General features: G+C 38.2%; 2 protein-coding genes across 4 annotated transcripts; both read left to right on the top strand.

Moving 5' to 3' along the window:
- The first annotated feature begins 6362 nt into the window (after positions 1-6362).
- On the top strand, positions 6363-13318 carry LOC148155667 (uncharacterized). The gene is made up of 5 exons (XM_088011472.1): positions 6363-6409; positions 6792-6837; positions 9549-9618; positions 9703-9923; positions 11691-13318. Exons 1-5 carry the CDS (start codon positions 6407-6409, stop codon positions 11810-11812), a joined length of 462 nt encoding a protein of 153 aa, XP_087867598.1. The 5' UTR covers positions 6363-6406; the 3' UTR covers positions 11813-13318.
- Positions 13319-16284: 2966 nt separating this feature from the next.
- Positions 16285-22584, top strand: usf1 (upstream transcription factor 1). 3 transcript variants are annotated; one of them, XM_088011471.1, is made up of 12 exons: positions 16285-16474; positions 17094-17154; positions 17296-17345; positions 17540-17610; positions 18597-18712; positions 18907-19020; positions 19206-19359; positions 20051-20138; positions 20256-20314; positions 20666-20760; positions 20844-20987; positions 21876-22584. In XM_088011471.1, exons 4-12 carry the CDS (start codon positions 17556-17558, stop codon positions 21963-21965), a joined length of 915 nt encoding a protein of 304 aa, XP_087867597.1. In that variant the 5' UTR covers positions 16285-16474; positions 17094-17154; positions 17296-17345; positions 17540-17555; the 3' UTR covers positions 21966-22584. The 3 variants fall into 3 exon arrangements, with proteins under 3 accessions (XP_087867597.1, XP_087867596.1, XP_014826936.1); XM_088011470.1 differs by lacking the exon at positions 17540-17610 and having other exon boundaries at positions 16286-16474; XM_014971450.2 differs by lacking the exon at positions 17540-17610 and having other exon boundaries at positions 16288-16474; positions 20844-20972.
- Positions 22585-22615: the final 31 nt, after the last annotated feature.

Here is a 22615-nt window from a genome sequence, read left to right as displayed (position 1 = left end):
GACTTTGTCATGCAAACAGACCCTGACCTCTTCACAACAAACAGAGACTTTTCCCCCTTGTGTGTTTATGTAGTAACTCTAATGGATCACAAAAACATGGGAAAAGAAAACACATAAAACACTAACTGGTATTTTTGCTCATTTTCTACTCATATCCTGAAGATTTTGAGACTGTTGCTTGGCAAGTCAAAGCGACACTCCATAAGAAATCTATGGAGCATTCAACTCCTTGAATTTCCTATGCAAGATGAGTGGCAGAGATACGAGTGCATCAAATCTCCTAAAGTGATTGTGGTGAATGTAATCTCCCTGAAATTGTTCAGCATGTTTTTATGGAATGTTCTGCTTATGAATAAAAAATAAGTCATTTCCAAAAAGAAATTACTAAAATGAATATTCAACTTAAAATTGATGACATTTTTAGTAGTGATGCCACTAAAGTAAAATATCAAATTGAGTTTTTTTTAATACAAACTTAATAGAGAGAATTTAGTTGAATTATCAAGTAGGCCTGTCACGATAACAAATTTTGCTGAGCGATTAATTGTCTAAAAAAATATTGTGATAAACGATAATATTGTTTCAAGACCAGTTGACACTGATTTAATGGAAATGACTAATAATGCATGTGATTTCCTGCCATATATATATATATATATATATATATATATATATATATATATATATATATATATATATATATATATATATATATATATATATATATATATATATATATACATACACACACACACTTTATTTTCAAAAGAACACATAACACTGGAACTGATAAACCAAATTAACAAAACAACCAAAAACAAAAATAAAATGGATTCTCGGTCTCCATTAACAAAAAACGTACTTGAATAAAAACTAAACAATATAAAGCCAAAGTGGAAATAAATACGGCATTCAATCAAAAGAGTGCAGATTATGAAGTCTGTATACTATATTGGCCTTCAGTAATCACTAGATTTAAATAGAGAAGATGGGCACATCCTGACGCAATAGTTCACACTACACGATGTTTTGCCCCTATTTTCTTAGTACATTGGCCGATCCAAGATTGTTGCTGGTGATTTCTTAACTGATCATCCTGCAGTGTGGATCGTCGTGGCCGCTCCGATCTAAATCAGGGGTTTTCCCTGATTGGGAGCTGAACGCTGAATGTGACAGGTAGCCAATCAGAAAGCGCGGATTCTCCTCCTGCTTTCTGAGGGGAAATTACGGAGGGGAATCCCAAACAGCTGACACGGCGCAACCCGAAGTCCAGCGGACATTGGAGATGATATGTGGAAACAACATTAATATTTATTCAACATTTCGAGAAAGAATATAGAAATGACAAGGGGAGGAGTTGGAGCCAAATTGCTACCGCAGTTGATAAACCTGGTAGGTTTTCAGCTGTTCTTCATTAACGTGACATAAATAGGTTATAATGATTTTCATTCAGTCAGAACTTAACGCTGACTCTAGCCACATGCATCACAGGTTGATTCTAGTAAAGCATTGATTAATGCCCGATTTTAAAATTAGTTAACTGGACTTGTAGCCATAATTTTGTGCCCAGGTGGCTGGACACCACATGGCATGACGAACCCGTTTGAACCGATATACCTAGGATTTCTGTCGGCCAATGTGTCTCTCAGGTTTTGAAAATGGGCCGACGACTCGGACATTACCTGGACATTACACTAAGGAAATAAGGAAGGGAGGGTCAGTGGAGAGTGAGTCTTTTTTCATTCAGTGTCATCAAGAGGAAGAAAAAAGGCAGGAGGAGAGATAAAGCCGATAATTAAAATGAGGTCGATATGTTTAATTTATCGTGCGCGACAGGCCTATTATCAGGGCCCTGCAGAGACCACTGAAGGGGCAGGTGCTCAACAACAAAAAAGGGCACATCTAACCGCATTCTAGGTTAGAATATTAACAAAGCCCATCAGCTTTCAGAGTTTAATAAACAATGATAAATTACAAAATTGTGAAATATACAATCAAAGCTAACGAACATCTCTATATAGAGCATACAACTATGCATATGTAAGATATTTTATTAATAATTTCTTCCTGCAGGTCTACTTTGTTATAGGAAAGTATTGCAATATTCAAACCCGCAATTTAACAAGATCTGTAAATCAGAGCGAGACCACCAGACATATTTTGTCTTTACAGAATAACACTATTAAAAATATAAATAAGGGCACAATGCGACCTTTTAGTGTACTGTAATATATAAAAAAGAGCTGCCTGTTTGCTACACTTGCAGTGGAGATGAAGAAAGCAGAGCTGCATCAAACTTTAATGTGGAACTGCAGAAAAAAGAAAAAAACAAAAGCAAAAATTGAATTGTTAATGCATGTCACCATGAGAAAAGCCTACTGAGTTTTGCTTAAACTTTTTTTTTTAATTTTAAATCACACATTTTTGACTCATGAAGTTAACTTTCTTTTTTGCAAAACAAACTTATTTGCGCTTGTCATAAATCTTTTCTTGCTATTCTAAGTTTTTGTTTGTGACTCAAAGTTTTGCTTGTGATTCTCACATGATATCGTGGGCAGAGCCCAAAATCGCAACAAAAGATGTATGATGTGTGCAAATAAAAGTTTATGTTTGGTAAAAATGAGTTATTTAATTTAAAAAAGTCTTTTAAAATAAATCATTACAATTCCAAAAGTTTTGATTACAATTTTATTTACTTAACTGAGGTTAGTTTTTTTTTTTTTCATTGAATAATTGGGGAAAAAATTTAACTTCATACTCTGCGAACCAGACCCTAAACTTAAAGTCTGGGTTGAGTTTTTTCCCCTTCATTAATGACATACATTTTATCTATCATGGTAATTCAGGGTGAGTTATTTTTAATTCTAAATGAATATCCTTGTTGGACTTTTATTTAAGTGTTATTCTCTTTCAAGACATGTTTACCTAAAGCTAGAATAAATGCAATGTACATTATGCAGCAAAGGAAATTAGAAGATCCGACATTTATCCATTATGGAAATGATAAGTTTTGGACGGGCGATGTGCTTCGTACACAGGAAAGAAGCTTTTCAGTTATCTAGCTTTGTTAGCAAAGTCGTTAGCTAGCAGCTAGCTAATAGCATTACAGCAGCCTAATGTCTGTATGATAAAAATACTGAATGATAGATCAGAACAGTTTCTCCTCACCTGGCTGTCTCCTCCCCTCAGTAGTTCTTCAGAGTAAACCAGACTAGAGGCCTGTCAGTGTCTGTTGTATTTCATTACCTCTCTGCTTAAACCGCTGAAGCAGAAACGAGACTTCAACGTTTTCCGTCATCTGACAAGTAGCAGGTCTACTCCACTTTATTCACCAAAAATGTTTTTTTTAATTCACCAAAAACTGATCTGTAGTCTGGAACGTTCACTATGCTGAGCTCCAGTTAGCCGCCTTATCTCACTGCACGAGACGCAACTGGGTCATGCGTCACGGGCAAAAGGTCAAAGGTAACAAGGTGACCGGAAGGCTTATTATGTTGTACAAAAAAGAAACAAAAAAGCAAATAATTTTAGTACATGTTTTTATGTGTCAGAAGAGGGCTTAGGAAATAATAATACCAAAAAAATAAAAAAAATAAATTGACCAAAAGGGCACTTTGGAGGCAAGGAGCAAAAAGGGCAGGTGTTCAAGCACCCCCAGACCCCCTCTGCACGTGCCTGCCTATTATCAAGTTGATTTCACATGATTAGTTATTCTGTTTATCTCCTCTCCACACTCCAGTTCAGCAGCTGGTGGCAATGTCACAGCTGGTTTGCTAAATACCATGAAACATAACAAAAAGAGGAAAAAGAAGTTGTCAGTGTGTGAGTATGATTTGACATGATTTCAATAAAACTTAAAGCTTTATTTTCGATACTACAATTGTTTAATCTGCAAAAACATGTGGGTGACTATTTCACTTAACTGTTGAATTATTTGTATTTGCACTGACTCCAGGTGTGCTTTTATGAGGGGTTTTTGTGTGTGCGTGTGTGTGTGTGTGTGTGTGTGTGTGTGTGTGTGGTTTCGCCCTCCCCGCTGTCCCACCGTGACATCACCATCCTTGTTTAAATGTCTGTTAGAGGTTAGGTAGTTAAAGCCTTTCTTCTACCTACCTACATTTCCCAGAATGCAGTGAATTTTTTGATTCTGAGTTCAATGAAGTTATTGAATATTTTATATGATGTATTATGATATTGATCATGTGTTTATCAACATATACAGCATTACTGGTTTATTCTCCAGGCCTATTTAGGGTGGAAATCATGTGACATGAAAAACTCAGATAAAGATGCAATAAATCTTTTTTTTTAAGGTTTCACATACTTTCTTCCAACTGAAAATAATCTCTTTTAAATTTTATATAGAAATAACATAAATCTCAGTCATACTAAATATAAATAAATGATCAAGTCAGCTAATTAAATTTACTGCCAATGGATCAATAACATTAGCAAGAACATTTGAGAGAGAGAGTATTCAGCAGTGGAGAGTCGGGGTGAGCCACAGAACTGATCTGGTCTGTCTGGAATCAATGCTGCATTAGAGTTTATAACATGTTCTCATTAGTGAGGGAACCACTGATAACAAAAATGAAGCGTAAACAACATATTACTACATTATGAGAGAATGTGGAATATGAACTCTTCCTAAGGCTCTGAAACCAATAATTCAAATCTATTTTACTGGAGCAGTTGGTTTACATTTTGAGGAGGAAGTTTAGTCGCATCGATATGTTGATTAGTACAAAAAAATCTTGTCAGTTTTCCAATCAGACACAAGCCTGTACTTATAGCTTGGATGCTAGCGTCTGGATGCTAAATGAGATGTTCAAAACTGTTGAAGAAGGGAAAAAAATAAATAATCTGTTACCATTTGATGCTGGATTATCATTACTAATTATTAATTTCCCTTGATCGTAATTGTAGATTTCTGTCTAAAGTGCTACATTGCAGTTTACTCTTGCAGCACAGATAAAACTGTCATCTCCACACTCACCATGATCAGACCAGAGGAGCAGGCGAAGCTTAAAGCTGTGCTGTGAATTCAACACTTTACATCATGCTAATTGGTTTCAGCCTCACCTTTAGGCTGTGGAGGTTATGCCCTCCCAGGGGGTCTTCACTTCCCTTCCACACAAACAGGATGTGCACCGATTACCAGAGAGCTGTGTGAGAGAGTCATCTGCAGAGGGAGCTGGAATCAGATTTTGAACATATTATTTTTCTTCTTTGGAAATGAGGATGAGAGCTTTTATAAATCTAGTCTCAGGTTCTATAATTTAGTCTAGACTTTACCATTCTAACACAATTCATGAACTTGCTTTTGGTCTAAAAACATTCTGTTGTACGCTGACTTTCTGTTTACACTAATTGTCCTGCTGGAAGGTGTTGTGATCCGTGTTTTTCTGTGTAGTTATTTTGAGGTTTTCTGTGTTTAGTCCTGTTTCCTTGTTGATTCTTCCCAGCTGTGTCTAGTTCCCTGATTACCCTCTGGCCTACCTGTTGTCTTTGTCCTTGTTGGATCCTTGTCGTGTGTCGCAAGTCAGATTGCCGTCGTTGAGTTTATGCTCAGTCATCTCAGTAGAACTGTGTAGTCCTGAGTGTCTGTTCGTTAGTCTTCACAGTAGAACTGGCTGAAGTCCTGTGTTGGTGTCAGCTCTCGTTTTCAGTCGTTGCTACCAGTGTTAGCTTTGCTACCTTCCACTGTGCTGCCTGCTTCTTTGGACTGTCTGAGCTGAGATATCTTCATTAAATCATTGTTTTCATCCATAACCTGGGCCGTCAGCGTTCTGCCTCACCACCACACCACCATTTCATGACAGAAAGTTGGCCTCTTCCTTAGTTTCAAGCCTTTTGTAAACTTCAGCAGGTTCCATCTTCCCGTCAGCACGCAAATATAACATTTTTAAACAATTTTGGCTTAATTATTGCTCTGAATAGATTATGTTTTTCAGCAAATGGCTTTTGCATACCCCAGCTATTTCAATAATTGAAAATCATTTGATTAATTGTGATTAATCAAGTTATGATATATCAACTACGTTGACATAGGAAAACCAAAATAAATAGAGGTACAGATTTTAATGAAGGGTAACTTACATTATTGCTTTAGAATTATTTTTTCTTTCTCAGCAGCTAAACTTTGAATGGTTTGTGTTGCAAATTGAAAAGTTGCAAAACCAAAACTCTCAAATATACGTCTTACATTTGAAATCTCCAAATGCACTCAGATGCAGACAGTATGTGATGTACAGTACAGCACTCAGAGTCATTTTTATTCCACAGACCTCCCATCTGGCTCCAATCCAGCTGTTTATCTCATCATGTCCAGCCCCACCCTTTACACTGATTCTTGTATTTCCTCCATAGCTGTAACCCTCAGGACAAAAAAAGAAGAAAAGGAACCATGGTAAGACTGAAAATCGGCTACATTTCTCATTTGTACTCGATCAATACCACGGGCGCTCCATGACACCTGTTGCTCCACAGTGAGAAGTGTTGTACAAAACTAATTGTTTTTACAGATTCCCCAGTTGGGATGCAGGAAAGGTGCATGTTTTCTCTTATCCAGTGCTTTCATAGGTTTTCACAGGCTTCTAAAACTGTTCTTGAAGTGTGTCTGAGTATTTTCTGTGCTTTACCAGGTTACACTGTGAATGAGACCCAAATATTTGTATATTAGAAAAGCATGGAGCATCTTTCTAAATGTCTTAGATATGTCAATATGCCATCTATTTGGGTTTCTGTCTGTGACATCACTGGGCTTGTTGTCGTTCTGTCAAATGTTACAGATCAGGCGAATGGTCAACTCTCTGTTTCTGCTTTTCCTCCTCATCGGTAAGTCTGCTTCGGTCACACTAAAACAAACAGGAACTATCAGTTATGTGCTTGAATTCTGTCTTTATATGTTTTTTTTATTTCAAAATGCTTGTCCGCTAGGCTAAAAATCACAGGAGCCTCAGTTTCTTCTTTTGGGAATCATGACAATTCTAATAAGATTTTTATGGCTGCTGTTGTTGTGTATACCCAACTCATCATTCACCACAACCAGCTCTAATCAGTTTATCCCCAGATTTGATTATATCTATGTTAGTCCGTGGCTCTATTCCAGTGTTTCTCAAATTCTGGTCTGCAGGGACCATTACCCTGTGTATTTTAGATGTGCTCTCTGTTCGAGAACACCTGATCCAAATGACTGCATGACCTCCTCTGTAGCTGTCAAGTGCTGCACGAGGCTGTTAATTACCCTCTTGTTCAAGTCCGACGTGTGGCAGAAGAGAAACGGCTAAAACATGTGACAGTTGCTCCTGAGGACCAGAAATGAGAAACACTGATCTGTTCCCTGTGTTCATGGTTACTTTTCTGCTTAGTTTTCTGGTTGGTTATAATGCATTTTATCTGATGTGATTAAATTAAACATGGCATATGATACGGTATATCATATGCCGTACACTAATGGCAATACAAAGTTAAAAAAAAAAATCGACTTATTTATAAAACTAATCAATTAAATGGATAAAAACATCATGGATGTTGTGGGAAACATCCATGATTTTGTGCTTTTCAATAAGGAAAAAAGATAAATAAAAAAATAAAATAAAAATAATTCTCTTTTAATAAGAGAAATATCCATGTGCAACTTAAAGGAAGAAAAAAGATAAATGTACCAAGTACGACAAAAGCTCTTACCCTGTTCTTTATGTATGTACACACCTGAAATAACAATTTGTGATAAAATGTCAGCATTCAGACAACTTCAGTAAAGATCTGTCAGCATCTTTGCCGTTTTGTTCATTCTCCTTGTAAAACTTCTTCAAATCTTTCAGATGTGGAGAATCGTTTTGATTTTTTCAGGTGAGCTAACAGACTTCCTTTCAGTTTGTTTTTGGTCAGCTCATAGGGGTCCAAACCTTTTAAATTTAAAGCATTTATAGGCTACAAAAATATGATTTTTTTTCTGTTAAAATAAAAGCACCCACCCTCCCCCCCAAATAATATTTATATCATCATACTCTGGGCTGGTTGGATTTTTCTTCTGTCAGTCTAACAAAACAAATACTCAGGTTTCTGATAATCAAAATGATTTATTTTGGCTCACAGAAACCTTCTCTCTAAATTATATATTTATATCTAATCATGCTTTCCTTTCTAAAATTCATTATTTTTTAGTTGCTACTTAAGTATGTGAGCATACTTATTTATGTCATCAGGACAAACAGCTCGTAGTGATCTGTTTTTCGTGATATAAAGCACTTTGACCTGCCTTGTGGCTGAAATATGCTACACAAACAAACTTGATTGATTGATTTAAAGCTCAAGAGCACTGATGAAAGTCACTAATGACATTCTCTTGGTCTCAGATAATGGACTTGTGTTTGTTCTTGTCTTGCTCGATCTAAGTGCTGCTTTTTGCACAGCTGACCACAATATTCTCTGAGAAAGGCTTGAGAACAGCACCAGGCCTGTTTAAGTCCAGTCCTTCCAACAGATTCCACTTTGTTCATGTCAACAATAAATCTGCACACTCCAGGGTTACATGTGGAGTACCACAGGGCTCTGTGACTGGAACAATTCTCTTGGCTATAAATGTTTCCTGTTGGTATAATTATTGAACAGCATATGATAAATTTCCATTGATATGCTGATATCTAATCATAAAAACAGATTAACTCATTCAGTTAAGCAGACTGACAGGCGTGTTTTGACAATATAACTAAGTTTTCTCTTTCTTTAATTTACACAAAAAGAAATTACCTCTGAACAAGAGACAAATAAACTGCTTAGTTCAGGACTATTCACCTACAGAATACTGCCAAAATTAGAAAATATCCTGTTTGGAAGGGATGCTGAAAAACTAGTTCATGCGTTTGATTTGTCAAGGCTGGACTGCTGTAATTCTTTATAATCAGGAAAATGAAGCTAAAAGCCTTCAGCTGATCCAAAATCCTGCAGCAGGAGTTCTGATAAAACTTGCAAACAGAGCTCATATTTCCCCAATCTTAGCTTCCATTCACTGGTTTCCTGTTATAATCAGAATATAATTATTTTTTATCAAAAGGTATTCATTGGCTCCATTATTCTCTTTTGAAGACCGGTGTCTTTTAAAAATGTCTCGACGAGCTTTCATATCAATCACTGTTTTATTAAAGCAAAGATGTTAAGAGAGTGAAAGGGGCAGTATTCTGTAAAATGGACTTTTTTTTTTAGCTTTGCATCATGTCATACTGTTATCCCCTCATCAAAACATACATGGAGTCTTGCCTTGATGCTTTCATGCATGTTTCAGGAATCCTGTAATCTCCCATGGCAACCATTCAGCCATGCAAAACACACATAATACCGCCCCTTTACCCACTACCAATAGGATTTTGACTGCTCATGGTCTCTTATCTGAACCCAATTTCAACAAAAAACAACTTTCCCTATAACTTGTGGTCTAAAAATGCTTTTGACAAAGCAATTAGGAGTGAGCATGTTGTGAATCTAGCTCTATTGGCTGAAATTGGTTGATATTTCTGACATCATGGCAACTAACTGTCTGACTCTAGCCTCAGTCTCTTCCCAAAAGCAAGGGGATTTTGGCATCTTCTCTGTCTGCCTCATGAACAACACCTTAAGGTTTGAATACGTTATTGACACTTAATGACATTTAATTATAAATATTCTCAAATGATTCATATTTTTTTAATTATTCTTTTGAAGGTTGAAGTGTTACTATCCTAAATGCGAGGGATCTCCATCCTTCAGCTGTGATTTCTACTCAAACGGGTCTCACCTGGGAAAGTTAAATGACAGTTCATGCCAGGAGTTCACCCACACGCCGCTCCCAACCACTGCCATGAACTACACCTGCATACTGAAGAGAAAGAAGAGAACGGAAAATAAAACAGTGCTGATAGACTGCAATGCAACGGAAATGAAATGTTAGTATTTGACATTAATTCCATCTCATAGTTCTGCATAAAATGATGAGCTTTTTAAGCAAATATAACACCGGGTTACAAACAACATTTTTGGAACTTGACGATGTTTTTTCAACTGAATTAGGACTATTTTTCACCACTGAATCCAAAAATGACATCCATTTTTCTCAATCAGGTCAGGTTTTTATTCTAATTTGATTTAGAAAAATCTGGTCTTCTGACTAAATTGATGACATTTTTGTGACATCATCAGTTCATTTCTGTTAATATTTCTCATCCAAAAAGGTTTAAGGAGAAAAATTTTTGTTATCAAAACAAAGTGGATCAATTAAATGTTACAAACTTGGATTTCTGTAAATTGAATAATAATCAAATACATGTGACTTGAACATTACGTCTTCATTGTGTAAAATTCTCCGTCTCTTTTCTGTCCTGATGGAATCTCTCCTCCTGCTCATCACTCATTGATCCAGATGTGAGAACAAGTCATGCATTTTGATGCTCATGTTGCTCCATAGTTCAGAAAGTTTACCTGATGGAGCAAAACCAATTTGACTTTTGGATTCAGCTCATCATAACTGTGCAGCTGAAAAACCTTAGACAACTTTCTGGCTGTTGATCAGTGTTGTGAATCAACAAAGTAAAATGCCATGTTTTCTTGCTTAGCCTTGGTGAGGATGACTTGCATTAAAGCTGCAGTATGTAACTTTTTTGAAGCTATATTATTTTCATATATGTGGAAAATATAGCAGGAAGTGAATCATTGGAAGTCATAACTGGAAATAAAAGAAGAAAGCGTCCATTAAAATGGAATTAGGTTTTAATAGGGAATTGAAATTTGAGAATGTTGTTGATCAGTTAAATAGCATTGAGGGGAAAAAGAAGATTTTTAGTTTGTTTTAAATAATACTGGGATCATTATGAGAATTTGAGGTATAGATATTAGGATCCTGGAGATGGCAGTAGTGCAACAATAATGGATGCAAGCTGCTGTTGAAATCTAAAGTAGAAGAAGAAGAAGAAGAAGAAGAAGAAGAAGACATCTATTTTTATTTAGCTCATGCTAGTAGCAGACACGAAGGATCAGCACTTTTACTGTTACAGTTACCGTTCAGAAACTACCCAGTGACGTGCGGTCAGGGAGGCAGGTGAGGCAGAGCCTCACCTGTCATCATGGAAAAATAATATAAAATCATTTATATTGCTATTTTCACCCTGTGATTTGTACTATAAAGTATCTATTTTTTACTTAGATTAACCAATTCTGATTATTTTTGTCTTCAAAATCGCTGGATTTTCGCATTTTCCCATTCAGATGCTCAGAAGCGAAGCCGGTGAGGCAGCAGGAAGCTGAGCCTCACCTGGGATTGCGCAATCTCTCGCTAATTGCACTGGCTGCCATTCTATGGAAGCATATTCATCCTGTTTGTACGCCGGCCATGAAATGGCTAAAAAACATTTAATATATGGACTGATTTTCCATAATCTCGCTTATGTATATAATGTACAGTGTTTTTTTTTTTTTGTCACCAACTGTGTGTGTATCGTGTTTTGTGTGCGGAGGAGCGATCAGAAACGGCAGAGAACAGACTCGAGGTGAGGCAGGCAGTTCGCTTAGGGTTAGAGACCCTAAGTCTCAGTGAACAGTGATGGTTCCTCTTTTGTCCACATGGTTGTACAGTGCAGTCATCTGTAATTTGTAACCTCTGTAGAACTGATCAGACGTACATAACCTGGGTCTTCTTTACTTTCTGTCTCTCCCCTCAGACAAACTGAAGATCTGTTCTGGAACCCCAGGCCCGCAGCTCTACCAGACTCCGACCTTCCTGTGGCTGCTGATAGTTCTGCCTCTGTGGGGAGTCCTTGAGACAGACAAACATATGACATGAAGGACAGACTATGGCAGATTTTATGTATTTTTCTTCACCTGCTTTCAATTTGGCTGTGTTCTTTATATTCCTTATCTTCATATGTTATCATACTGGGGAAAGATTTAACTTCTTCTGGGTGTGGCAGTGGCGCAGAAGTGAAGCATGTGATCCATGTACAGACCCAGAGGCCTCAGTCCTCTATGTGGCTGTCACAGGTTGGGACGAGCTGTTGACCTTTGCTGAATGTCTTCCCTCTCTCTCTCTCTTTCACAACCTACTTTCCTGTCCACTCACTAGAGCCAGAAAATCCCTTAAAGAGGCAGTATTATGTATTTTCCAGGCACATAGTGAGATTATATAGCACAGTCAAGGAACTATGTTACCTTCAGTTATAAAATAAATTAATCAAATATGACTTAAAAGAAATTTTGCTTCCTAATTTAACGCCTTGAAATCGGAACTGTCTCTTTAAAAGCTCCTGCTCTTTCTGAAACAGATCAGAGTTGATGGATCTAAATACAGAGGAATTTAAGGAGAAAATGCATTAGAACCTGGACAAACTAGAGACTAGTGTAGTTCATCTTGCCATATGATGACAACCCTCAACCAGAGCTACAATGGAACAGCTTAGTTGAGTATTCATAAGTTATAATGCCCTAGTCAAAGGCCAGACCTAATTTCAGCAGAAAATATGTGGCCAGAATTTAAATGCACTCCAACCTGACTGTGCCTGAAATAGCAGAGTGCTAAAAACTTATTGCTGTTAAAAAAACAGTTAGTTCTACAAAGTAGTAATAGCTTTATGGAAAGAGTCAGCAGAGGTTATCTGCACCACACTTGCACTATCCATCTTTTTCCCTCCAGTTCAAAATGAACCATTTTGTGTTTGGCCATAAAATCCCAATATTTTCTTTCTTTTCTAACCTTCCCGTATAAACATTTGTGTCTCAACTTTCCAATGAAAAACTTTTTAAATCAATAAAAGCACAAAACATAACTTGACAAAATACCCGTATGTGTCCCTGTAGTTCAATAGATTGAAACATTTATACCTTTGTTTTTAGGCAGATAAATTAGGAATGCATCATGTTCTGAATAAATTAATTTTAGAGCTGTCCAGGTGAATTTGCTGACATCCATGTTGATTTTGACAATGTTGGCAACCATTTTCCTGCTGAAACCTAGACTAGTAAAGTTAATCCTGCAGAACTAAACCTATAGTGGCATGTTCTCATAACTTCAAAACTGATTGTTCAGTCATTGTTAAATTATACAATGATGTCACTTGGCAAGACAAATGAAAAGGAGGAAGAGAAGACAGAGCAGGTGTCTGGGCTAGCGATGATGTCCAGACCTGCACTCTACAGAATGAAATTTTGATGTTGCTGGTTATATGCAACTGTTTTTGTCATGTTGGGAGCCAAGTGTGTGACTCACATACAGAACACATTCAGGAGACTGAGGGGAGGGGAAAAAAGTTTATTTTGAACAGATGATAATCTGAATAAATGTGTGTTTCTTGTCCTGAGGCTGGTGGACTGGGTTTATTGAAGCATTGGAAGCAGGTAAAAAGAGTTGTCAGCTTGAAATTTATGTTTACTGAGAATCCACGGGTGGGCCAGAACACTGCAGTCAGTGGGGCTTGGTACCTTTGTGGGTAGAGCACGAAGTGGTCCAGGCTCATATGATCGATGGAGCAGCGTGATCACTGGGAGCAGACAGCAGAGGCTTGCGTAGGAGGGCAGACAGGTAATGGCACGGTTAGTGGAAGAAGGAGCGGTTCATCGGCAGCAGTGGTTGGAGAGACCAGACAATCTTCTTGAGGAACTTGCAGTCGTGAATAGGCCTGTCCCGATAAACGATAAATCAATTAATCGCAAGATAAATTAAACCTATCGACTTCATTTTAATTATCGGCTTTATCTCTCTTCCTGCCTTTTTTCTTCCTCTTGATGACACTGAATGAAAAAAGACTCACTCTCCACTGACCCTCCCTTCCTTATTTCCTTAGTGTAATGTCCAGCTCACACTACACCAGCTGTCGGCCCATTTTCAAAACCTGAGAGACACATTGGCCGACAGAAATCCTAGGTATATCGGTTCAAACGGGTTCGTCATGCCATGTGGTGTCCAGCCACCTGGGCACAAAATTATGGCTACAAGTCCAGTTAACTAATTTTAAAATCGGGCATTAATCAATGCTTTACTAGAATCAACCTGTGATGCATGTGGCTAGAGTCAGCGTTAAGTTCTGACTGAATGAAAATCATTATAACCTATTTATGTCACGTTAATGAAGAACAGCTGAAAACCTACCAGGTTTATCAACTGCGGTAGCAATTTGGCTCCAACTCCTCCCCTTGTCATTTCTATATTCTTTCTCAAAATGTTGAATAAATATTAATGTTGTTTCCACATATCATCTCCAATGTCCGCTGGACTTCGGGTTGCGCCGTGTCAGCTGTTTGGGATTCCCCTCCGTAATTTCCCCTCAGAAAGCAGGAGGAGAATCCGCGCTTTCTGATTGGCTACCTGTCACATTCAGCGTTCAGCTCCCAATCAGGGAAAACCCCTGATTTAGATCGGAGCGGCCACGACGATCCACACTGCAGGATGATCAGTTAAGAAATCACCAGCAACAATCTTGGATCGGCCAATGTACTAAGAAAATAGGGACAAAACATCGTGTAGTGTGAACTATTGCGTCAGGATGTGCCCATCTTCTCTATTTAAATCTAGTGATTACTGAAGGCCAATATAGTATACAGACTTCATAATCTGCACTCTTTTGATTGAATGCAGTATTTATTTCCACTTTGGCTTTATATTGTTTAGTTTTTATTCAACTAAGTTTTTTGTTAATGGAGACTGAGAATCCATTTTATTTTTGTTTTTGGTTGTTTTGTTTATTTAGTTTATCAGTTCCAGTGTTATGTGTTCTTTTGAAAATAAAGTGTATCTATCTATGGCAGGAAATCACATGCATTATTAGTCATTTTCATTAAATCTGTGTCAAAAGGTCTTGAAACAATATTATCGTTTATCGCAATAATTTTTTAGACAATTAATCGCTCAGCAAAATTTGTTATCATGACAGGTCTAGTTGTGAAGATGAAGGACTCAGGCAGCACAATGGGTAAAATCCAAGGCGCCATGAGGGGAAAACCGCGACGAGATCAACAGGTAAATGCAACTTGAAACAATCTGGGAAACCACAGAGCCTAATCTCAGAGAGGCACAGAGTACCATAAAAAGGAAACACTCAGGCGATGAAGTGCTGGCAACTCACTCTTCTTATATTCCAAGTTGATGAAGCAGATTCCTTGCAAGTCCATGGAATCCAAACACCTGGACCGCCCTCCAGGTGAACAATCTCCTGGCTCTATCTGGTGGTAGACTATGAGAAGACAGCAGACAGAAAAGAACTCCCCACAAAGGCCAAAACCCCAGTTCCCAAGTGTTTTATGCTCAAATTACTCTTTAAAACTAAGTTTTTATGCAGAGCATAAGCGAGTTTCATTGTATTTACATAACAACAAGATATGTTCAAACAGAATCTCAGAATCTCGGTTCTCCTGGAAAGAATGGCAATACATTAAAAAAAATATTTTAAAATATAGTGCAGTAAGTCTGCTCTTAGAAGTACATGTTGTTCAAACCATTCCTCCAATAATTGTAAATGAATAAATGTGACTAATTATCGCTCACATGTAGCGACATATATTATAAAGCTTTCCTTCATAAACGAAATTTCCTACTGTGATGACCGCGCTGGTTTAGCTCAGTGGTTACTTCGTTCAACTCTTCTAAGCAGAAATGTTGTCCCTCCCCTAACCGGGATCAAACCACGGGCGCTGTCCAGCGTTTTGAACTTCTTTATTCCAGCCGATATGTTTCGAAACTGTAACAAAATCATAAATGTTTCTTTTAATAAATGCACTTATTAAGTTGTTTATTTTAACTGCCTCAAATATTTGCTGTAGAAGTAAAACCAGCTTGTCCGTGGAGGGTTCAATGTCAATTTCTTCTAGTGGTAAACAGGGCTAGAATGTGGGAACAACTGTTGGAAGCATCTATATTGATATTTTTACTAGCATTTTCTTGTGTTGTAGGCTTATTCAGTAATGTAAATAGCAATTTTGGCGAAAAGTTACCAAAATAAGTTTCTTTATATCTGAGCTCAACAGTGACTCCTCTCGGCTTTGACGATTTTATTTAACATGCGTCATGTTAGCTGTTATTACCTTGAACTTCCGCCGAATGTCTTCACACTTTTCCATTTTACTATTACAAATATATCTTTTCATAATGTATAATAGCTTTTATCATGTTAAACGAGGGGCTAAACAACTTCAAAATTATTTTAAAACAATTTCTGACTATTTCATGTCTCGAAACACCAATCAGAAACCGACCATTGTGCTTTATTTTGATAAGCAAAAATCTACTTTTTATCACCGGACATAAAATTTTGGAAATTTTTCACCCAAAAAAGTATCAGAACGCAACTGCCATTTACTGGCGGGATTCTTATGCATTGATGTACCTCCTTTCGATGAGTTAGATGACACCAGATGTCATCCCGTATTTATTAAATTAATCTGGAACTTTCTTGTCGCGCATGCGTGCCTCCAATGACGGAACTGTGTTGACAAATTTCGCAGGAGGGTCTACGGCAGCGTAAGTACGCCTTGTGCAGTCTGTCTTACAATCGCCACATTTAGCAACGTCTTCATAATTTAGACCAAATGTTGTTTATTGTGGTTAGCAATGCCGCCCAGCAAAGCAAAGGAAAGCTAACGTTCTTTCTGAAACATCTGGAAAAAAAATCCTCTGGGCCGAGTAGTTAAGTGTGAACTGTGTCTCGGTTCTCCTCGGTGAAACCTTTTACTTCCTGTGAAACGTCCAAATTAAAACTTTAGCTTAGTCACATCGAACAAAACTTTGTGAAGTCAATAAAATAAATAAACGAAGCAGCTCGCTTATTCTGATACGTAGCACAAACTAAAACCCATTTATTTTAATATCTTATATTCGTCGCATCTCTGACGCATCCGCATTTATAATCTAGCATTAAATGTAATTCCTTGCTTTATTTTGAAAGCCCAGTCGTTGTGTTTCCGTCATCTCCCATGGAAACGGTCGCTGCGGCTCGCCTATCGTTTCCAGCCATAGCTAACGCTAACAGTCGTTTCAGGTTCAGTCTCCCGGAGATGAGCCATTTATCCTGGTCATCAGTGTTCCAAGTTTTAAAGGAAGTTCCTCTATGGTTTTGTTAATCGTCATTTGATCACTACAGCCTGGCTGTCGGAGCGAGTGAGACGGTCTGCCCGTCCAAAACCCTCGGCTGAAATGAAGAGGTGAGTGGGATGGTAGTCCATTCGTGCTGTTTTGTACCACATAACAATAACAAAAGAAGTGAACAGTCTAACATTTTAAATATAGTTTTACTTAATATAGCCACAAAATAACCTTCGTTCTTGTGTTTTTGGGGCGTGCAGCCAACAGAAGAGCCCGGAGCCCGAGGGGAGTGTCACTGTTAACGAGGAAGGTAAATTCAGACTTTCTGAGACACCTTCACTTTTTATAGAAATAATAACATTAATGTATGTATAGTGGTTGTTAGATCAATTGGCTTTAATGTGAGGGGATACATTAGACATGTACTTGTGTTTTGATTAGTCAACATGTACTGTTTGCTGCTTTGTGCTATATTCCAATTGTCATCAGAACATTTCCCTTTAGTCTTTCTAGACTATTCATGACCAAAACAACTGGCAGTGACAAATGTGGAATAGCGTTTTTTCCCTATAAAGGTACTAAATCCATATTCATTATAAGTAGTTTATTACCTTTAAAAAAGGAATTCTCACAGTATTTTCTACTGCCCTGATGCAAAAATACAGCTCCAGGGCAGTACTGAAGAAAAAACATGTCTTCATACAGACATGTTTTTTTTTGTTGTTGTTGCTGATAGAAATTACACTGATTCAGTTTTATAGTGACATATGAAGTTCTCTAAAATCCTACTTAAAACCTAACTGTTGGATTCAGATGTGAGTTGCCAGTGTAGAGCTTACTCAAGAACAGCAGCAGGCAGGTTTCTGTGTTTCAACACACACAAACAGACAGTGAGAAGGGGACTTATGCAGTGACAGGACAGACAGAAAGTCTGCAGGATGTATGTGGACTGAACGATGTGGAGTGAGCTACAAAACAGTGTTACCAGCAGAGGAGAGTAAAGAGCACAACAAAAATTCTGTACAAAGCCAGCGAGAATGGAAAAAAGGGTTCCTTTGCTCCAAGAACAACATTCTTACTGTGAAATAAGAATGTTACTTCTTACTTTTGCTCAGTAATATATCTCACAAGAACGAAGGTGCAGATCCCCCAGGTAGTCTTCATATGTCTCTGCCACTGCAGCACCTCTACTTCATGTTTCACGAACACAAGAAAAGAATATGTGTCAACAACAAACTACAAGATCTCCCAAACCAGGGCTTAAAAAACAGAATGATGGCATTTTGTTCTTGCATCCCTGAGAGAAAATAGAGAGAGAACCCATTTTTCTGTTCTCGAGGGTGTATGCACAATTATGCACAATTATTTGGAAATGATTATTTTGCCAACTACAGTGCTCTCACACAGTGTTCGTCCACCTCAAACATGAATACTTAAGAAAGTATACTTAGGACAATATGGATACTGTGCAGAATTATTACGCAACAGAATGAAAACACATTTTCTCATCTTTCTTCTTTTTCCTCCGTCGTCTTAACCCTTTAATTGGTGGGATGTTTAGGCTCTGTAGCTACAGCAGAAGATCCAGCCGCCATCGCTGCCATCCAGTCTGCCGCCACCTTCACAGACCCACAGATCAAGTATCAAGTCTTCAAGACAGAAGGAGCTGGTGGGCAGGTACGATGGAGTCGGGAATATCTGTTGGAAAGTAACACCTTTCACATAATACTTACTCACTTATATTTGCAGGCCATTTCATGACCTCACCTGACATGTTGGATAAGTGTGGCTGATGTGTGTAGCTGGACATTCATAATGTGAAGCGGTAGTAAAGAGAGCGTGGGCTCTGACGGCTCCCCGTTGGGTTGCAGGTGACCTACAGGGTGATCCAGGTGTCAGATGGCCAGCTGGAGGCCCAGACAGACGGAGCCGCGGCTGTCAGTCTGGTCGCTGGTTTCCCAGCAACCACGCAGACTGTCACACAGGTGGGAATAGCGCCCTCTGGCTGTAGAGCAATATCAGCAGCACATTGAGCAATAAATTAACACCCTAAAATATACACTAGCTGTAAAAACTAAACAAATTCAGGTGTAAATTTTTTGCATCTTCACTGGTATTAAGATGCGCGTCGTCCATTCAGTGACCGCTGGTCTTTAATATGTGGTTTTAGGCAGTCATCTCTCAGCCAGAAGGGCTGGAAGGAGATGGCAGCGCTGAGGCCCAGTACGCCTATTACCCGGCCACGATTGCAGAAGCCACTGCTGGCACCATGGTAACTACAGTGCAAGCTACTGACACTCTGCTGGGCCAGACCACCCCAGCAGGTAAGCTGTGCACAATTAAAGTGGCAGTATTATGTAAAATCAACTTTTTTGAGCTGTACATCGTGTTATAATGTTGTTCCCTCATCAAAAACATACCTGAAGTGTTGCTTTGATTCTTTCATGCATGTTTGAGAAATCCTTTAATCTCCCATTCAGCCTTGCTAAACGCCTGGGTGGATCTAGCTCCGCCTTCAAGATGCAACTCTTCCTCAGAGCTGCAGTTTCCAAGCAGCTCTGAGAGGGAGCAGCCCTCCCCTGTAAACCCCCACTCTGCTCCTTCAGACTAGCCAGCAGCAATTGGCAAACACCTGAGAACACACCTGAGTTCATTATAGGAGCTACTTCTCAGCGCAAAGCTGGGAAAAACGTTGTATAGAGGTTAATAGAGGAGCCATGTTGAGACGACTTTGAGAAGGCAGAGTTTCATGAGGAAGAGTTTTTAAAGAGACAGGCCCAATTTTAAGGCCTTAAATTACAATGTCAACTTCTTTAAAGTCATATTTGATTTTTATAACAACTGAATATAACTGAATATTGATTGTGCTGTAAAATGGCACTATGTTCCTGGAAAACACATGATACTGCCTCCTTAAACACTGAGTCCAAAGCTGTGGAAAGAGGAGGACGAAAAATTAGCAGTAGCATAAGAGATGTCGCTTTCTGCAGTTGACTGTAAGGTTTTATTTCAAAGGTCAGCTTTATGTGATGATGTCACCCCAAGAAGTTTTAACCGGATCCAGTCAGAGGACGATAGCACCGCGCACCCAGCCATACGTAGCGTGAGTACATCCAGACTCATCAGAATGCTGTTTGGTTCAAATCAGCAAGCCTCAGTTCATAAATGTCTTCTCTACTCCCCAAAATAAAGCATCTAAATCTATTTATTGTTTGCGTAGAAAGCAGGAAGCTCCTCGGGGCTCCAGGGATGAAAAACGGCGAGCGCAGCACAACGAAGGTTGGCATGCATGCTTAACGCGCTCTGATTTTGTTGGGTTTTCATCTAGTTGTTGGTCAGAGATGCAGCTCTTTAGTGGCTATTATTTCTTTAATTCCAGTTTTTGCAAACCTCTGTCCTGCAGATGCTAACTTCAGCTGATTCCAAGTTCACTTTAAGAACAATAAGAACAGAGTTTTCTCTATCTTTCCAGCTGTGACAAGCAGTGAAATACTCATATTAGGCTCTGAGGCATTCATTGTAAAACAGGGTTTTACTAACAGTTTGATATTATCAGCTCTATTTTCTGCCGGGTATTTTTTAAAACAGCTTTCTAAGAAATCTCCGTTTTCAAAAATAATATTCCAACAGTCGAGCGGAGGCGCAGGGACAAGATCAACAACTGGATTGTTCAGCTGTCAAAGACCATCCCAGAGTGTAACATCGACTACACCAAGACAGGCCAGGTAACTTTTGACCCTGGGCAAAACTGACCAACTACCGTTTGGTCTGCCTCGACCTTTTACATCATTTCTGGGCGTTTTTCCAGAGTAAAGGGGGGATCCTGTCAAAAGCCTGCGATTACATCAAAGAGCTGAGACAAAGCAACATGAAGCTGGGAGAAGATATCAGCGTTCTGGAACGACTGCGGGTCGACAACCAACTACTAAGACAGGAAGTACGTCGGCGTGCGGTGTGTGTAACATTAACAGGTGTCTTCTAATCATGCCGTTTGGACGCGATTCAACAGCATGATTAGGAGAAAAAAAATGTGAATGTATAGAAAGGGTTGTTATGTTCAGATTGGAAGGCAATTTAAATCCAGTACTTTATTGTGTTGTGGACAGACATCCCGTCTTTGGCAAGATGGAAAAGTGGTTCTTAGGAAGTTTGTGTGCAATTATGGAAGTCTCCAAACTATGACGATGTGTTAGGGCCATTGTAGACGGCAAAAATATGGAGTAGATTTCTGAGAAAACAACCTCAGAATTTCAGTTTTTTTCTCAGAAATGTACTCCTCCCTTTTTCTTTTTTCTTTTTTTTTTATCTACAATGCCCCTAATACGCCGTCGTACAAAACATTCCTGAAAAACTTTGATCAGTATTTGATTCTGACTGCATTACTTTGAACTCTGGCGAACTCTTGTGGCCAATCACAACTACATGCAGTCCAAATAGAATAGAAATAACTTTTTCTGTAGGGAAATTCAGCAACAAAGTGACACGTAAGTTGAAACAAGTAGATTTATGCAAAAAATACAAAAATCGAAGCAATAAGGGTGGAATTTAGAGTGTAGAAAAATACTGTAGAGTTACTGAAAAATAACATACTGAATAAAAAAAACTGAAAAAAGGTACATGTATTATTTGTGCATAAAAAAACATCAACTAACAAGAGGGATGTAAACACGTATTCCTTCTGACTCCCACCACCTGCACCAGGTCAAGAGGTCATCCTAAGATGGAACTTATCCCTTCTGCTTACGTCATTAAAGTTTTTTACCTCAAATTCTAGCTTATAGTCAGCGTGTTTCTAATACTATCTTAAGGAATTAGATAATTTATTCGTGTGTTTTCATAGGTGGAAAACTGGGAATCCAAGAATCAGATCCTGAGGAACCTTTTGCGACAGCATGGCATTGTTGGGTCATCGAGCTCGGACCCTCAGTGAGCCTGTTGCCAGTGAAGTATTTGAAGATGGATACAAATGGGCCAAAAGAGTACTTGAAATGCTTATAAAATATGTATCTTGTCATTGAGCATGCACAATATGGGTTAATTATTAGAATATTGTTTTGAATATTCACATCCACCCTTTGTGAAATTTTCCAGATTTTTTTAAGCTCTTAACAATTATGTAATTTACCTAGGAATTATAACATTATTTTTTAACTTAATGGACCTGCAGCGTGTTTTTTTTTTTTTTTTTTATCAGATTCAGGAAAGCTCTTCTTGATGCCTTTTACTATGAGCATGTATGAACGATCATTCAACTCCAGTACAGGAAGCTCTTATGCTTAAACTCTGTTGTACTTAGTATAAACGCACTCATTTTAATGTCTCTAGACATTACATTCTTGTGTTGATGTATTTTATCATTGTCACTTTAAGCAGTCTATACCAAGTTTATCATCCAGATTAAAGTCTGGGTTTGCTTTTGTTTCTCTGCTTGTTGGGGACTGTGGTTACATTGCAACAATGTAACCACTAAGTAAAGAATGAAATGGGTTTGGAAGTCAAACATTGGATGATAACTGTCTGTCTTTATAATAAAAATGTAAATAGTAAAATGCTGTTTGTTTTTTTAAATTTATCTATGAA

Source organism: Poecilia mexicana, unplaced genomic scaffold (genome assembly GCF_051168715.1).
Source record: "Poecilia mexicana isolate PSO_F unplaced genomic scaffold, ASM5116871v1 scaffold_13, whole genome shotgun sequence".
In the NCBI taxonomy this organism is placed as follows: domain Eukaryota; kingdom Metazoa; phylum Chordata; class Actinopteri; order Cyprinodontiformes; family Poeciliidae; genus Poecilia; species Poecilia mexicana.
This window is presented reverse-complemented; position numbering and strand designations above follow the sequence as displayed.

What these genes read in the sequence shown, in the direction of transcription:
- LOC148155667 (XM_088011472.1), top strand. An exon ending in TCTGCTTTTCCTCCTCATCG is followed by an intron (nt 6,838 to 9,548) that starts GTAAGTCTGCTT and finishes GTCTGACTCTAG; the next exon opens with CCTCAGTCTCTTCCCAAAAG. An exon ending in CTCATGAACAACACCTTAAG is followed by an intron (nt 9,619 to 9,702) that starts GTTTGAATACGT and finishes ATTCTTTTGAAG; the next exon opens with GTTGAAGTGTTACTATCCTA.
- usf1 (XM_088011470.1), top strand. An exon ending in CGCACCCAGCCATACGTAGC is followed by an intron (nt 20,139 to 20,255) that starts GTGAGTACATCC and finishes TTGTTTGCGTAG; the next exon opens with AAAGCAGGAAGCTCCTCGGG. An exon ending in GCGAGCGCAGCACAACGAAG is followed by an intron (nt 20,315 to 20,665) that starts GTTGGCATGCAT and finishes ATATTCCAACAG; the next exon opens with TCGAGCGGAGGCGCAGGGAC.